At 43.3% G+C, this 18513-nt stretch overlaps 1 protein-coding gene across 1 annotated transcript in view; it reads left to right on the plus strand.

Annotated features, from left to right (window-relative positions):
* Positions 1-17564, plus strand: part of SLC45A2 (solute carrier family 45 member 2) — a 34221-nt gene extending 16657 nt beyond the window's left edge. Inside the window, exons 3-7 of the mRNA XM_068990524.1 lie at positions 4372-4697; positions 9032-9175; positions 9844-9967; positions 14438-14643; positions 17340-17564. Of these exons, the coding sequence (XP_068846625.1) occupies positions 4372-4697; positions 9032-9175; positions 9844-9967; positions 14438-14643; positions 17340-17564 (1025 nt within the window). The remainder of the gene's footprint in view (positions 1-4371; positions 4698-9031; positions 9176-9843; positions 9968-14437; positions 14644-17339) is intronic.
* Positions 17565-18513: the final 949 nt, after the last annotated feature.

Here is an 18513-nt window from a genome sequence, read left to right on the forward strand (position 1 = left end):
ACCAGCCCATTCTAAAGGAGATCAGCCCTGGGATTTCTTTGGAAGGAATGATGCTAAAGCTGAAACTCCAGTACTTTGGCCACCTCATGCGAAGAGTTGACTCATTAGAAAAGACTCTGATGCTGGGAGGGATTGGGGGCAGGAGGAGAAGGGGATGACAGGGGATGAGATGGCTGGATGGCATCACTGACTCGATGGACGTGAGTCTGAGTGAACTCCAGGAGTTGGTGATGGAGAGGGAGGCCTGGCGTGCTGCAATTCATGGGGTCGCAAAGAGTAGGACACGACTGAGCAACTGAACTGAACTGAACTGAGGAAGTCATTAGCACACTCAGTTTGAAACCTGGTTTCCTGGTGGCTCCGATGGTAAAGAATCGACCTGCAATGTGGGAGACCTGGGTTCGATCCCTGGGTCAGGAAGATCCCCTGGAGAAGGGCATGGCTACCCACTCCAGTATTCTTGTCTGGAGAATCCCATGGACAGAGGAGCCTGGTGAGCTACAGCCCACCGGGTCGCAAAGAGTCGGACACGACTGAGAGACAGCACTTCCTGCTTCCTTCCTTCTGCTGCTATCTGTGTTGTTGCTTTACATGTATTTTCAGGTTAACCCTCACGAGACCCATATAAGGAGGCATCGCTACGCCCACTTTCAGAGAAGTACCCAAGGTCACATGGTTAGAAAACGCACAGGTGGGAACTGGAATCAGCATAATTATCAATCCCCCCTTCCATGTGGTCTCCTGTCAGCCACCGTAGCCTGCAGTTCTCTTATCTAATTCAACTAGACCAGCTGCAAACATCCTTCCACCTCTAAAATCTGTGGATTCCTTGATTTAGTGAACTCTTAGGAGCTTCGTTGCTAATTAAGAATTCTATAATAATTAGCAATAATAAACTCATCAAAGCTCCTCTATTCTGTTTGAATGTCTAGCTCACAGTTCTAGCATTATTTGTTACAGTTTTTATTTTTTTAAATAGCTGTTTGTTTATCTGCTTCTTCTCCTTGGAACTATCTTCTGGGGAGGAGGGGATGGGGGTGTTGTGTCTTATTTCTGTTTATATCCCCAGAAGCTAGTAGAGGTTTTCTACATAAATTTAATACTCGAATATTTATTGAAGTACATGACATGGGTAGACACAAAACTAGACTAGGAAACCCTCCAATTGTAGCACTCACGTGTTCAAGTCAATATCTAATATAATCCACCATTATGATTATATCCATATATTTATATTCATAAAATAAAACCAACATTCTATTTGCACAGTGGAAGGTTTATTTCACACAGCAGTTCTTTCAAATGGACAGGGGTCTTCTGCTCTGTATTTCCTCTGCTCAGTGGAACAGTAAATTTGAAGAAAAGAGGCATACACGATAGGAGACCTTAATGGCAGTATAACAACCACTGATCTAGTCACAAATGGTAGTTTTGAGAAAAAGATGTATAAGTTTTGCATAGGGTCAATTAAGATCAAGGGTTCTCAGTTGGTGCCCGTTTGTCCCCCTGGGGGACATTAGACAATGTCAGGAGACATTTGTGGCTGTTGACTAGTGGAGAGGTTGTACTGGCATCGCATGGAAGAGGCCAGACATGTTGCAAAACATCCTACAAGGCACAGAACAGCCTCCAACAAAGACTTATCCAGCCCCAAAATGTCAGTCGTGCTGAGACTGAGAAACCCTGGTCTAGACAGACCCTCCAATAGAGCTAGGCTTTTACTACCTTTTGTTTGGTTGACGGCTTGGCTCAGCACATGGCCTCTGATGTCCTCGGCATCTCCATGGTTGAATAAAGAGCATCACTGTCTAACGGTGACCCATTGCATCACATGTCCCAGGATTGCCCCGTGAACCAGCAGCAATGTGACCATCTCCAAGGCTTCCCTTTCTTCCTGGAGCCCACCAGGGTGCCTACCATCCAAACAGGTCACTCTATGTACCATTTATCTATTTCAACACATGCACCTCACCCATAACTAGACTACATATTCCTTGCTAGCAGAGAACATATGTTTTTTTTTTTTTTCTCATTGTAACCCATTGGCCACTGTTCCCCATAATTCTGCCTTAAAATGCTTTGTCACTCAGGGCATGACAATGATGTGCTTGAAATTCAGTGGTTAAACATTTGTTCATCTGTAAATACTGGGTAAATTGCAGTTAGACAGAATGTGAGGTGACTAGAATCATCCATTCTTCCAACATTCTGGATAAATTAGGATTCATATTACCTGGCATTCAGATTTGTGTTCCTGGGATCAGGGTTTAGGTAAGTTTAAATGTTCAGGGTTTGAGAAAGACTTCTTTAAGCTCTGTTTTATTCCTTAATTCTCTGATTTGTGAGAATATTGTCTTTTTTAGTTTTTTTTTTTTAACATTTCATTTATTTATTTGTCTCCACCAGGTTTTAGTTGCGGCTTGAAGGATCTTCGATCTTCTTTGCAGCATGTGGGATCTTTTAGCTGCAACATGCAAACTCTTAGTCGTGGCGTTTGGGTTGTAGTTCCCTGACCAGGGATCGGACCCAAGCTCCCTACACTGGGAGAGTGGAGTCTTAGCCACTGGACCACCAGGCAAGTCCCAGGAGACAAGTCCCATGTTGTCTTTACCTGGGAGATAAAATGGAGACTTCACTAACACAAGAAAAAGAAAAACAAACACAAAGCTGATCTGACTAGGTAGATAGATATTTCCCTTTGGTAAGACAGGATGGAAGGTTGATGTTTAAAGGTATTCGCAGGAGGATCAGCCCTGCGCTTTGTTGTAGGTAGATGTGTTTGGCATCCATCTGCTTGCTCCCCTGGACATCCTCCTACCCCATGCTATGCTGCCACTGTGGCCCAACACTCTCAGATGTCACTGGTGCCGACGGCCAGGCAGACCATCTGAAAAGCACTTACTGCTTCAGTACTGAGACCTGCAATAGCTTGTCTGTACCAGGAACACTTGCTTTTTAAAACAGGAACCCTGAAGAATGAATCACTAATGGCAGAATTTCCAATGTTGTGCTGTAAGGGCAGGATCATTTTTGAGAAATCCCTCCTCAATGTCCCTCAAATCACACTGTCTTTAAGTGTAAGCAGGTAAGGCAAGCACCAGAAAGACTTCAGGTCAGGATCCTGGGACAGGATTACAAGATTTTTAAAAATTCATATTTAGGGATTTACCTGGTGGTGCAGTGGCTTGTGGCTCTCAGACAGTAAAGCGTCTGCCTACAGTGCGGGAGACCCGGGTTCGAGCCCTGGGTTGGGAAGATCCTCTGGAGAAGGAAATGGAAACCCACTCTAGTACTCTTGCCTGGAAAATCCCATGGACAGAGGAGCCCGGTAGGCTACAGTCCATGGGCTCACGAAGAGTCTGACACGACTGAGCGACTTCACTTCACAGTGGCTGAGACTCCATCCTCCCAATGCAGGGGACCTGGATGATGGAACGAGATCCCACATGCCAGAGCTAAAGAGTTCAAATGCTGCAATTAAAGAACCCCCATGCCACAGTGAGGACTGAAGATCCCAGGTGCTGAAACTAAGACACAGCACAGCCAAATAAACAAATAAATATTTTAAAATTCATATTTAAATTTTTGCTTTTATTTTTTTCTGTGGCTATTAACTGGTACCAAGTACCTTTAGCTTTTGTTTTCTATTTTATTTTATTGAAGTATAGTTGATTTACAATGTTTCAGGTATACAGCAAAGTGGTTCAGTTATACAAGTGCTTTTTCAGGTTCTTTTTCATTATAGGTTGTTACAAGATATTGAACGTAGTTCCCTGTGCTATATAGTAGGTCCTTGTTGTTAATCTCTTTTATATGTAGTAGTGTGTATCTGTTAATCCTAAACTCCTAACTTATCCCCTCAAGTCACACCTTTAGCTTGTCATAGGGGAAAGAAGAAAGATTCCTAGGCTGTTTGATCTTTGCAAACTTGTGTCACCCTAAGAAACTTATTCATGGATCAGTGACAATGCAATAATTATATTTTATTGAAATCAGAAACTAGGGCTCTTAGGAGTTTTAGTTCTTAAGCCATGTTGAGAGTACAGTTTAGAAAATCATGGGACTTCAGATGGTGGCAATATTTACTAAGTGCTTACTATGTGTCTAGCATATTATTATTATTTTTTTAATCATCATCCCCATATCATGAATGAAGAAGTTCAAGTTCACAGCAAGTGTATACTAGAGCCAGGCCTTGAACCTGCACATCCAGCCCAGGTGTCTTAGCCTCTCCCTGTGTTACTTCTCCAGTTATAACCAGGCCACCTCTGCTGTCCTCAGGGAACTTTCCCACTGAAGTAGAGGGCCTGCACATGATGAGAGAGAAGACAGTTCTAATTAATGCTAATACAGCTCCTTCTTTCTTTGCAGGTTTGGGAGGTGCTCTCGGTTACCTTTTGGGTGCCATTGACTGGGCCCACCTGGAACTGGGAAGGCTGCTGGGCACGGAATTCCAGGTCATGTTCTTCTTCTCCTCGCTGGTGCTCACCTTGTGTTTCATTATCCATCTGTGCAGTATTCCTGAAGCCCCGCTTACAGATGTCGCAAAGGACATTCCCTCACAGCAAGCCCCCCAGGACCTTGCCTTGTCATCAGACAAAATGTACGAATATGGGTCTATTGAGAAAGTGAAAAATGGTTATGTAAACCAAGAGTTGGTGCTGCAGGGAGGAAAAACCAAAAATCCTGCTGAACAGGTAAAGATGCAATTCTTTTTTATTTACTTAGGAAAAACAGTCTTGTTCTTTCCTTGTGTTCATGCTTTTAACATTAATCCTTGTCTTTGTTTTGCTTGATTATTTGATGTATAGAGTTTTGTTATACTCAAATTGAAATTCTGTGAATCTACCAACTGAATCTGCAAATGCCCAGTAGCTATTATCCCTTGGGATTAAAACTTTACACCTAATAGAAAAATGTGTGCATTTCCCTCTTGTCCTTCTGCCTCTGACTCTTTGCAGACCCTCAAATCAGGGAAGACGAAGCTGGCTGTAAAATGTTAGGCCATAAGAGAAGGCTGGAATTGTCCATCCTCAGGCTAGATTAGGATTATAAATTTGTTATTCCAAATAACAGCATCCCCAGTTGGGAACTGGAGGAACTAAGAGGCTATTGGGATGGAGCCTTCATTTTATTTTGATCATACAGTGAATAGAGAAAATAGGAGAATCTAGATCTCCAGAGACCTGCTGAGACCTTGGGGCTCCAGACTGTCTGTGGGAAAACATTTATACTCCCTGCTGGTATCAGGTAGGATGGAGCCCCCTTGCTGTGTGATTCTGCAAGGCAGCAGCATGGGATTCATGGAATAGCTACACAATGGAAGCCATTTGATCATTAGATGTGTGTGTTTTTGAAGCTTTATTTAAGACATAATATATCAGATAGAACACACATATATATACAAAATGAATGTTTTTTCCCATTCCCTGAGAGAAGAGAGGATTGAAATTTTTCCATAAAGGATATTTACAGATGAACAACTGTTTAACCATGAAATTCCAAAAAGACAGCATCCTTATCATGCCCTGAGTGACAAAGCATTTTAAGGTGGAATTAAAGGAAACAGTGGCCAATGGGTTGCAATGAAAAAACACATATATTCTCTGCCCACAAAGAATATGTAATTATGGGTGATGTTCATATATTTAAACAGATCAATGGCATATACGGTGACCCGTTTGGATGGTAGATGCCCTGGTAGGCTTCAGGAAGAAGGGGAAGCCCTGGAGGTGGTCACACTGTTGCAGGTTCAGAGGGCAGTTCTAGGACATGTGCTGTGACTAGATCACCTCACCATTAGTCAACGATGCTCTTTATTCAGTCATGGAGAAGCCAAGGATGTCAGAGGTCATTTGCAGAACCAAGTGTTTAACCACGAAGAATTTTCCACAGTGGAGATTGTGGGAAAAGCTACGCAGACACAGAGGAAAAACCAGAAAGGATATACACCCAAAATGCTCATTGAAATTATTGTCTTTGTGTGGTGGGCTAACAGGTGGTCTTCATTTTCCTTTCTAAACCCTACAGTGAATTCAACATTTCTGTAATAGACAAGTATTACTTTGAAAATAAAGCAAAAATAATCTCAGGGATAAAGGAATAAAACCAGACAGTTTAATTAAGATAAGTAGATACAATAGACTATGCCTGCCTCTTTGCCCTCTTTGCATAGATTGGCCCTCAAAGAGTCACCCAACAGAGGCTGTCTCAGTCTGCCCCGAGGCTGTTGTAATGACTGAATGAATCAAGTGTGTGGAAGTCTTTTGAAAGGCATGAAACCCTCTACACGGTTAGGAGAAGAAAGGCATCAAATACACTTATCTTGTATCAGCATATGCCACAGGCACAACACTGTAGGCTCTGCATGCTTCTATTATGTGACAAAAAAATAAAAGAAAAACTACATAGGAAAAAAAAAAGAATAATATATCGTAGGCTCAAAGTCAAGCCCCCGACTGCTATTCCAATAGTGCATCTGGGGAGCTTCCAGCTAAGCAGTGGGCATCTCCACAGAGTCAGGTCCTACCTATTCTTGTTTGTCAAAGTCACTACTTTCCAAAATGAAGGTGGCTGTGCAATTTGAGAACTGGGATTTTTTTTTTTTTAATGCCAAGAGGCCTGAATTATTTCATTGTTCAAATTGGATACCATAAAAATACATCTGTATTTCTTCCCCACCATTAGTTGCTCCCTTCAACATTTAGTCTCCTTCTGAGGGTACTTTTGTGTGGTTCTGTCTCCCCCTCATGGCTCTGTTCATTTTTCATTTATAAATCCATCATTACCCAATCTCCGGTTGACAACTGCATGCAGTAAAACAACTCCCAACAGCTCAAAATCATTGCAAGGGCTTTACTAAGGGAACTGATGAGTCAGTGAGTAAGATGCTAGCTGAATTTTCATTCTGAGTTAAAATATCCAGAAAGACTGAATATTTATATTCACAGCTTTTACAGAAAGGCATAATTTTGAAGCTTTTATTTATTTGGGGGAGAAAGGAAAAAATTAGGTTAACAATGAAAGCAGGCTGAAATTATATAGAAGGCCAAAGCATAAATTAATATTTGAAATGAAGCTGAATACTTGCTGGTCAGATTCACTTTTTAAATTTTTGAATTTTTGGAAAGAAGGGAAAGAAATTATAGATGAATCGCTTGGCCTGAGATATGAAAATCAGGCTGTTATTCCTCAGTCTATACCGTTAATTGTTTCTTCCTGTAGTCAAGGGAAAAAGTAACAGTTCTACATTGGATTTCTGCTATGGTCACCATTTATTTAGACAGATACCATGTTCTACATGCAGAAAATATTTTTTTCCTTACTCCATAGTAATGTCTATGTATTTTTTTTTTTAATACTGAGTAAATATAAAAAGTCAGTGGAGTCATGGTCATTAGGTTAAATACTATAAAATCCGTGAAATAAAAAATCAACTTGTACAACAACCCTGCAATGAGTGAATATAATTTTCTGCATCAAAGAAGTAAAAAGCATTCTCATGGAAGATTAAGAGTTCTAAAACAATTTTCTCTTATAGTTAAAATGGAAAAATCTTGGGAGACTATCTTGTGAATAAACTAGCTAAGATCCAATTTTATTATGTCAAGATTCAGAACAAATAGAAATCAGACAGAAAGAAAGACCCATCACCCTGCCATGGTTAATGTTTACCATCTCAGTGTCTCAGGGCAGCTGATTTCTTAATATTCCCGAGATATTTTTCTTCTCTCATATGACAAGGTATTACAGGCTGTTTCTTTTACTTCCAAACAGTTGTGTCAATAGTTCAATTTTTTTCATTCTCTCAAAGCTACTGACACCAATAAATTATAGCCTCTGGTTTTAACATAATTTAAGTCTAGGTTAAAGAATTGGCAGGGGGCATATGTATTCATTTCACATGTGTCTAGTTTTGTGTGTATGCATATGTTCTACAGTGTTCTCACTTCTGACTAGCCTTAGGGCTCATGTATACATGTTGACTGATGGCAGGATCCAGAGAAATAAACCAGGAGGAGGTACCTGACCCAGAGCAGGGAGCTGATTGGCTCAATGTAGTAATTTTGTACTGCAGCATAACAAACCACCATGGGTTTAGCAGCTTAAAGCCACACCCATTTATAATCTCAGACTTCTGTAGGTCAGAAGTCTGGGTGGGCTCAGTCAAGTGCTCTGCTCAGGGTCTCACAAGGCTGAAATCAAGGTGTTGGTGTAGCTGCCTTCTCATCCAGAGGTTTGAATGGGGAAGAATCAGCTTTGAGCTCATGCAGGTAGAATCCAGCTTCTTGTGGTTGTCGAGGTCCTTGTTTTCTTGCTAACTGATGGCCAGGGGTCAGTCATTTCCTGGAGGTCACACTCAAGTTCTTCCCTGTGGCCCACTTCACCTTCAAACCCCAGCAATTCTTGTGCTTTGAGACTTGCTGGCTTCCCCTTCTGCTCCTAGCCAGAGAAAAATCTGTGCTTTTTAAACGGTTGATGTGATTTCATTAGGGTCACCCAGATAATCTCCCTGTTCATTAACTTGAAGCCAACTGATTAGTAACCTTAGTTACTTCTGCAGAATCTTTTTGCCATGGAATAGAACAGAATCATGAAGACAGAGAGTATAGAGGCCATATTGGAATTTGGATGACCAGATTTTAAGAATCAAGAGATCTAAGAATTATAACCATCTAGGGGCTCACTTAAATCCATGAGCTTCATCCTGATACAGTGGTTCTGTCATTCAAAGATAGGAAATTTGATGGGTGGCTCTTACATCTTAGCTCAAAGCAAGTCTATTTCTAGTCCCTTCGCCCTTATGTCCTCAAAGCCCTGATATTGGCCTGAAACTGTGAAGTATCTGCATATACATAAGAAACACCTCCTATGAGAACACTCCATGGAAACCATGGTGCTGTGCCCAGATGGTGTGACCTTGTGTGATAGGCTACTAACAGATATGTAACATGGCTGTGTGCTGGCTCCCACAGTGGGCTACACTGACTTTCTACACTGAATGTCACACCTGTTTGGTGCTTTATTCCAGACTCAGAGGACAATGACCTTGAGGTCACTGTTGAGGGCACTGAGGAGCATGCCCCCTCATTACCGCTGTCTTTGCATCAGCCACCTCATTGGATGGACTGCCTTCCTGTCCAACATGCTCTTCTTCACAGACTTCATGGGCCAGGTAACAGACATGTCTGCACGTGCTCTTTGTCTCACACATTAATCACTCCATCAGCACCTGTGGAGCTTTTGAGCCCCTCTAGGATGGGCACAGTAAGAGCGGAAGAGAGAGTACTTTCAGGGAGCTGGCTTATAGACAAGTTCCAGAGGGAAGTGTCTATACCCTGCACAGTTAGAGGACACTATGGGACCAGTGTTCGATCAAATACAACAAATAAGGAAAATTTGAGGTGAGCTGTAGTGGTCACAGCAGCCTTAATAAAGGAGGGGCAGTGTGATTTGGGTCTTGAAGGGTGAGTAGGAATTGGAGAGGGAGGGGACGGGGAGGAAACATTCCAGTTGGAGATACGACTGGCATGTGTGGAGATGAGTCTGAAGCCTGTTGGCTGTATCAGCATAGAGGTGACAGGGTTGCCTAAGTCAGGTGGAGCCAGATGTTAGACAGGAGAAGGGATGCTCAACATTTGAAGGATGTTGTTTAGATTGGAGGCAGTAGGCATTAAGTCCTCCTGAGGGTCCTTGAGTGGAGGTGTGAAAGGATGAAAGGGTGCCACAGTCATGGGGGAGTGAGGTCTGTGCCCCCAGCAAGGGGAAGAGACACAGAGCACATGAGAAGGGGTCCTTACCAACCCGCACTGGGAACTCAGCGGCCCCAAATCTTTCTTGCAGATCGTGTACCACGGGGATCCCTACGGTGCCCACAACTCCACAGAGTTCCTCATCTACCAAAGAGGGGTTGAGGTTGGATGCTGGGGCTTGTGCATCAACTCTATGTTCTCCTCACTTTATTCTTGTAAGTAAGCCTTCTCCTCTTGAGGGTGTCTTCTAAGGGTTCTGGTCTAGCAGAATCTTGGATTAGATTTTTGGTAAATATATGGAGATCAGGAAAAACCTTTTCCCTTAGAAGAGACCACATCAAGTAGCCTTTTCCCGGTGAATCCTGGGTACCATTCTCCACAGCAATTACTTTGTACTTGGAATCAGGGGGCTCCTGATCAAGATACTTTGGGAAATAAGAGGAAACCTTGGAAACAACATGGTAAAATATTGGATGCATGCGGGATCGTCACAGCCAAGATGATTGATTAACAGCAGGTCTGGGTTCTGCTGCAGTGAGATCACCATGGGGTTTCATAGATACACTTATCAATCTAGACAGAAAATAGGAGGGATGGTTAATATGATAAGTGACAAAAGTAACATATAAAATAACTTTAGCTCCGATCAGTAGGGTGGTATGTTATAGGAGCCCTGTTCTAGATTGAGAAGGACAGCTTTTCTTCTCAGGCATCAGCTTTCCATGGGATCTATTAACTTCACCCCCCACCTCCAACCTTGGCTAAATTTATCTATGGGGACAGTGTATTCAAGGTATTTCTGGGATTGGATTTAACTATGTCCAAATGGATGTCCTCTAATTTTAGGGCATCACACAGGCTCATTTTGTGCTAGCTAATTTGTATGGAAATCTCCAAGTGCTGTACACATTGAGTTAAATGAAAACTCAGGCCTTTAAAATGTATGCAGGTCCCTCATTTGGAGTGGAAATTTGGAAGCTTCTTCCATATTGTGGGAAAAATAGCTGATCCGCAGGGCAGAGGTCCAGGCTTTGGACAGCCCCAGGGGACAGCAGGGTTATGGCCCAGGTAGAAGCAGGGGAGGCAATGGAGGACAGTCCGTGGTACCATTCCCAGGGGCATCATGCACTGAAGTGTGCTTCTTGTTGGGGAGGAAAGTGAATGTACACATTGTCCCCTAGCCTGGCATTTAGCCCTTTGCCCAGCTAAAACACAGCTGAAAACCCGTTTTGAGATCAAGAAAATCTCTTTAAAGTATAGCACAACTGGGGAAAGGGGACCTAATATAAGCCTATCCATGAACCCCATAATCATAAAACCATAGAATTCATTATTTTTAAAATTTATGGTAACCAAATAGTGGTGGCTTGAAGCTTACATTTCCTTAGCAAAACCCTTTTTTCCCCTTGTTGCTGAGCCATGTCTGACTCTACAACTCCTTGGACTGCATCCAGGTTCCTCTGCCCGTGGGATTTCCCAGGCCAAGAAAACTGGAGTGGGTTGCCATTTCCTTCTCCGGGGGATCTTCCCAACCCAGGGATTGAACCTGCATCTCCTGCCTTGTCAGGCAGGTTCTTTACCACTGAGTCACCAGGGAAGCCCTCTGCCCGCCTTGGGCTTCCCAGATGGCGCTAACGGTAACGAACTCACCTGCGCGTGCTGGAAAAGTAAGAGACGCAGGTTTGATCCTTGGCTCCGAAGGGTACAGATTAAGAAGAAGAAGAAGAAAAAACTTGCAGGAGGACAATTCCAAATACCTAGAATCAGGGAGCATTAGACTGAAAGGATTTAATAACTTATCCATCTCACTTTGTGCTTTCAAGATGTAGGGCAACTATTTACTACCATGCTTATTCTTTGAAGAGGAAAATATTTTTCTAAAAGTTGTTAGCCTTTTAATTTTATGTCAATTTTAACTTGTTTTCCTCAAAGAATCCCTCCCAGGGACCTTCCATTATCTAGGTTGAGTTCCTACATGAATTTCATGGCTTTTGAAAATTCAAGAGCATGTTATTTTTTAGGACCGTTCTACTTAAAATCTCTCTATACAAGAATCCCTCCTATTTTCATAGGTTTTGAAAGTTGTATTAATGTATAAACCTATGATATTCCTAAGATGGTGAGTTAGAACTAGAATGTTCTTTATAAAAAACCAACCAGCGCTGCCTAAAGATCTTCAGGGGCTCCCACAAGATAGAGTGGAGGTCCTGACCTTGGTGATCCAGGACTCAGAGCCTGGCCTGGCTCATCCTTGGACCTCAGTCACTCCCAAGCAGGAACTCTCCCAATGACCCGCTTCCCAGCCGGTCTCATGTCTGTGTGTTTATATTTGATTTCTTCTGCCTGAGCTGCTGTTTCTCCCTCCCTACCCAGCCAGACCCAACTCCAGTATGCCCCTGTTTGTGCCATCTCTCAAGTCTTTCCCTCTGCACTCCAACCCACTCTGGGCAGAATCAGTCACTTGCTGCAATTCCAGAGTACACTAGATAACCCTGGATTTTGGACTCATCACATAACACCAGGTTGACGACACAGAATGTCTGTCCAGAGGGACTTTGGTAGGGCACTCTGGCCGCTGAGGTAAGAGATGGGGGATGGTGATAAAAGACTGTTTTCAAGCTCCTTTTACACAGCAGGTACACTTAGATCGATGAGTATAGCCACACTGAGTACTGAGATATAGCCAGTTGTTCATAGCATAGACTACTATTCAAAGCTGGGGCCTAAATCAGTCATTTCTCTCCAACCCTAAGGAGAGGCATGATGTTATTTAGTATCAGAAACAGCATAGGGCAAGTCAACTTGGCTGACAGTTATTAATTTCGCTCCATAAATAAAGCATTCTTTGCCAGATTTTCAGGCTTTATAGTGAAGTTAGTTATATTTCCAAACATCTTTTTATCACCTTTTGCCTTCTTCCTGGTTGGCCCATCTACTTGGTGAGAGCATTTATCTAATGAATATTGATGGTATCTTTCAGGTACTGAGACAACTTATATTCCATTTTCTGCACAATGATTAAGCAAACTAGATTTATACTGCTTTTATTCTCAGCCTTGACAACACCCCTCCAAGCATGGCATGAATTTAATAGAGGAAGAAATGTTGTTCCTTTAACATTTTCAGAATTCCAAATTGATGCCAATGTAATACATAATAGATACAAATTTAATTCACCTGCAATGCAGGAGACCCTGGTTCAATTCCTTGGTCGGGAAGATCCCCTGGAGAAGGGATGGCCTACCACTCAAGTATTCTTGGGCATCTGTTGTGGCTCAGCTGGTAAAGAATCCACCTGCAATGAGGGAGACCTGGGTTTGATTCCTGGATTGGGAAGATCCCCTGGAGAAGGGAAAGGCTACCCACTCTAGTATTCTGGCCTGGAGAATTCCATGGACTGTATAGTCCATGGGGTCGCAAAGAGTCAGACATTACTGAGCGACTTTCTCTTCACATATTTAATGCATAATTGATATAACAATAATACAAATGGAATACAGATGAGGTTTCTTGTCTATGCAGTGTAAATCCAATAATTATTTGAAAAGATATGGGAAATTTCACTCTTGAGTAGGCACATTTCTAGTTTCTATCATTTATCTATCTCTTGGATACATCTAGCAGCATGGGGCAGAGGAAAGATAAAACTGTGGATTAAAATAAATGATTAAAAAAGGAAGATAAAACATTCTTAGGGATTGTCCCTACTGTGGTGAAAAACATAGGAAAATATTTCAAAGCAAAATTTTCAGTTTTAAAGAATGAGCTCTACCATGAGTCTTTTATGAGCAAGCCAAGTTTACCTGCTTTGAGGAGACCCCAGTGGAAAGTCAACCATATTCAGCAAAGTCTGTGTTTTTGGAATTATGATAGCCAGTGTTAACTTGATGTCTTCCTTGTGCTTGGCATTCGGCTGGGGGATTTCACAGCTATTTTACTTCATTTGATCCTAGTAACAACCGCCAGCAAGGATTTTACTAATTCCATTTTTCTGATCAAGAAGTTGAGGTTTTGGAGAAGTTATAGAGCTTGTCCAGAGTATGAGGGTGCCAGCGATGGGGAGGTGCCTGGCACAGCAGGGTCCCCTGACCCGACTGGGAAGGGCTGGTATGTCAGGGCCAGTGTCTGCAGGTGAAGTACCTTCTTTACCTGCTTCTCAGGTTGTGGAGACAGCATTTGGGTGGGGTGGAAAAACTGAATGACTCAGCTTATTCCATAAACTCTGGTTATGTTCATTTCCTCCAACCTGACTGTGGGTCAAGATAGACCTGGATTGCCATTTTGGTCCTGCTGGGATAGATCCCTGTGAATTAGAAAGAACTGCACTTTTCTTGCATGTCCTGCAGCCCCAGGGTCCCAAAACAAAGGTGGGCTTTTCAATCATCTTTTCTGCGTCTTGTTGCTATATACAGCTGCCCACTACACAGTCCCTGGTCCTTCCCTGCAGAAAAGAAAATCAACCCAGGAAGGCAATCTCCAGCTCTCCTTTAGGCAAAGGATTCAAAGCTGATTCCCAAACCCAGCTGTGTTCAAGCATAGATAAGGGGGTTCTTTTATTCCTGACTCAATATCAAAGGAAAGATTTAAAAAAATGAAAGTGAATCTTCAAAAGCAAAGGTTGTCTGAAATTATGAGATGTTGTGAGGCACTGCCAGCTATAATTTCTCCCTCTCTTCTCCCCACAGACTTTCAGAAAATTTTGGTTCCCTGCATCGGATTAAAGGGTCTTTACTTTATGGGGTATTTGCTGTTTGGCCTGGGCACAGGATTCATCGGGCTCTTCCCGAATGTCTACTCCACTCTGGCCATGTGCACCTTATTTGGCGTGATGTCCAGCACCCTGTACACGGTACCCTTTACCCTCATCGCTGTGTATCACCGTGAGGAGCAGGTGCGTGGTCGAACCTCAGTGCCAAGTGACGTCTGGAGCCACCTGAAGGCGGGGGGACTTGGTGGGAAAGTGTAGAGCAGAGCTGGAAAATAGGGGTTCTCGAAACTACAGCACTAAAATGTCCAGCCAGATGCTACGATGGCCTGGCCAGGGCATGACCACGTTCCCAGCCCACCCTCTCCTCCGTACTCTGAAGCCCAGTGCACTTGGGAGCGGTCAGACAGGCACCATTAGTCCCATTTGTCACACTGGAAAAGGGAGTGTTGGTAATGCTGAGAAGCCAGCCCACAATCACACAGAGACAAAGCAGGGGAAACTCTGGGCTTATGACACCTGCCATGCCCCTGCAGCCATTTCTGGGTGCCGCAGTGAGGGCCCCGGCCCTGAACCACTACAGAGGTCCGGTGCCATTTCTGGGAGTTACTGGTTGAGCAATAGTTTCCTTGGAAATGGGGTTTTAGTAAGTCATGCCTGGTGTGCAGGGAGGAACGCTGGTGGCAGCTGGTTAACTCTCTAGCTGCCTCAAGGGAGGCCCGGCCCATCTCCATTTCCATCTGGAAATTCAAGCCAGAGGGCAAGACTCCATGTGGCTGGGAGTTTGGGTTGGGTTTTTTAAAAAAAGCATTAGGTTGGGTATTTCTGCTCTAAAATTACCACCTTTTCTTATCAAAATATGCACCTTTCCCCCTGAAAATAGGCTTACATTTCCTCAACTGTAAAAGCTAAAGAGAACTATTAGCTTATCCATCCCAGCAGGAAACTGCAAAAACCCTGAACACATGTGCATGTGACTAGAACACTGGCCTTCTTTTTCATCATTTGATCTGGCAAGCGCAGTGCGGCAGGGTTGCACTAGGCGTTAAAACCTTTAAACAAGAGTTGTAGCTGTCCTTACTCCTGGCAGACATCATCACTAATGTTTCAATGCATGGCAGGCACTTAGCTGCTAGAGATACAGCTGGCATTGAGAACCCCCACTCCAAGACAGAGCTGTATGATACTAGGCCCCAAACACAGAGGCTATGGATGCAGAACCTGGATTCAAATCGTGCCTCCCCCTTTTGGGAGCTATGGGACACTGGGGAATCATAAAGTGGAAAAAATAGTCACTCAGTTGTATCCAATTCTTTGTGACCCCATGAACTGTAGCCCGCCAGGCTTCTCTGTCCATGGAATTCTCCAGGCAGGAATACTGGAGTGGGTTGCCATTCCCTTTTCCAGTGGATCTTCCTGACTCAGGGATCGAACCTGGGTCTCTTGCATTATAGGCAGATTCTTTGCCGTCTTCGTCACCAGCGAAGCCCAGAGATCTTGTCCATTTATTTACTAAGTGTCACTCAAAATGAATTCATTTTTAGATGGGAAATACAATGACATGGTTCAGCAGCCACAATGATATGCAAGTGTGAATCAGATGGCACCTGCCTCCCTCTCCCTTCACTCTTTCCCTATTCCCGCTTCCCATACCCCAGGACCCTACATGTAACCACTTTCTTTAGATTTTTGTCTATCTTTCTAGTATTTTTGAATGAAAATCTAGTGATTATGAATTGCATTTTCTCATTTTCCTTTTCTTATTCAAAGGATACTATGCATTTTCCTGCACAATGATTTTTTTAAATTTAATAGTGTAGGAATTATCTTTCAGACTCATAGAGCCTTAGTTTTCTAATCAAATGGGAATGATACACCCACCTTATAGAATTGTTGGAAAATTAAATGAAATGAGATAGTATAGGTAATCTGCTTAGCATAATGCCTACCTGGCACCTTGCAAAGACTCAAAAAATGGTAGGCAGTAGTATTGTATTATTGTTATTATGAGGTTAATGATAATAATATGGGCCTCCCTGATGGCTCAGATGGTAAAAGAAAAGAAAAGCCTATCTGCAATGAAGGTTACTGGGGTTCAATCCCTGAGTCAGGGAGATCCCCTGGAGAAGGGAATGGCTACCCACTCCAATATTCTTGCCTGGAGAATCCTCATGGACAGAGGAGCCTGGCTGGCTGCAGTCCATGGGGTCACAAAGAACCGGACGTGACTGAGGGGCTAACACTTTGGGGCTTCCCTTCCATGTGCCTCTGGAAAGGTGGTAAGCATGAATGAAATAATGTAAGTGAAAGAGCCTTGCTCAAGCCCTAGCACGTATATGATACCTAATAAATGACAATGCTATCAGCCAATTCAGACCAAATGTCAAATGAGTAATCAAACATTAATCTACTCACCAAACAACAACCCTATTTTAAAAGGTTTAATTGCTTTTTTATGTTGCCTCTCCTAACATATATCTGTGATTCCACACCCTCCTGAAAGTGTTTGAACTTTCAACTCTAAGGAAGGGATGAAAAGGGATATTTATTGTTTTGAATCCACTGTATTTATTGAAGTCTTAGGAAGAGAGAATTTTGTGTTCTTCATCATTTGACTCCCATAGTTAATATTCAAGATTTTGTGGCAGGTAGGGGGAAAAGGCAGGGAGTGGAGCTTGAATTAAATAGCAGTGTCTTAAGGTTGTGTTGGAACTTGTTTGTGTGCCGTGACTACTTTGGCACTGCAACGGCAGAGTTGTGTGTTTGGAACCACAGCTGCAAGTATCTATTATCTGGCTTTCTAAAGAAAAAGTTTGCTTGCTGACTCGGCCCTATGGAACAGCTGGCATAGATCAAATGCTGTCCCTGTTCTTGTCTTGCAGAAGCAACGGGCCCTGGGTGGGGGCCTGGATGGCAGCAGCAGAGGGCAGGGCCTGGACTGCGCCGCCCTCACATGCATGGTACAGCTGGCTCAGATCCTGGTTGGAAGTGGCCTGGGCCTTCTGGTCAACACAGCTGGCAGCGTCGTCGTGGTGGTGATCACAGCCTCTGCGGTGGCACTGATTGGCTGTTGCTTTGTGGCTCTCTTTGTTAGATATGTGGATTAGGTCAATAAAGAGACACGGTCCCTAACCTCAGACACCGTGGTGCACGCAGCACGAAATCAATCTTTATCTAGCTCTGCTTTTTTTGTATCTGCCCTTTGGATGCCACGTGTTTTGACTTCAACTACAGTTGCTGCTGCCGCTGCTGCTAAGTCACTTCAATCGTGTCCGACTCTGTGCGTTGCTACCGCTTATTCCCAGCCAGCTCTGTCCACATCAGTCTCAGTATTCAAGCATGACTTGTCTTAGGAGAGACTGGGCCATGCCCCCATTCACTGGTGGCAAAGGGCAAGTATGGATGACAGCACCTCCTTGGAACTTTCTCCCTGAGTCACTGCAGTGGAATGCGGAGGCAGGGTCTGTTTTCCACAGGGCATTTTAGGCCTTGATAAAACCTGAGCCGCTGACTAACACACACTTGTGATGCTGGAATTTATCCTGTGATGTGATTTTTTAATTTTTATTTTTTAACTAGGGGTCCGTATATAGTCAGGAAGGTTCTATTTTTCATCCAATGCATCATTATGCAAAATAAGGCTGGTGATTTGAGATATTAATTCATTCATATTCAATTCATATTTAACTCGCTCGTGATTCACTCATGTTAATTTATACTATCCCTACAAGTCTGCCTGAACATCTCATGCTAGAGGATTTCCCACTTGGAAACAGCTCATCTTATTAATACAGTAAAAATCTTTCTCTCTAGCCTGCACTTTTGTTCCAGTCCCTGGAGTCTCACTGGAAGCCTTTCAAATAACTGCCTCCCGTTTCTCCTGTGATCCTCTCTTCTCCAAGTGAAGCAGCATTTCTCAGCCGTACCCCCTGAAGTTCATGATGGCAGCATGGTTTAACAGAAAGACCGTGAGCTTTAGAGCCAGGCTGGTTTGGGATCCTGGCTTTGCTGCTCCCCAGCAAACTACAGAACCTCAAAAGCTGCACTTGTTCTTCT

The sequence above is a fragment of the Capricornis sumatraensis genome, chromosome 18, assembly GCF_032405125.1.
Source record: "Capricornis sumatraensis isolate serow.1 chromosome 18, serow.2, whole genome shotgun sequence".
In the NCBI taxonomy this organism is placed as follows: Eukaryota; Metazoa; Chordata; class Mammalia; order Artiodactyla; family Bovidae; genus Capricornis; species Capricornis sumatraensis.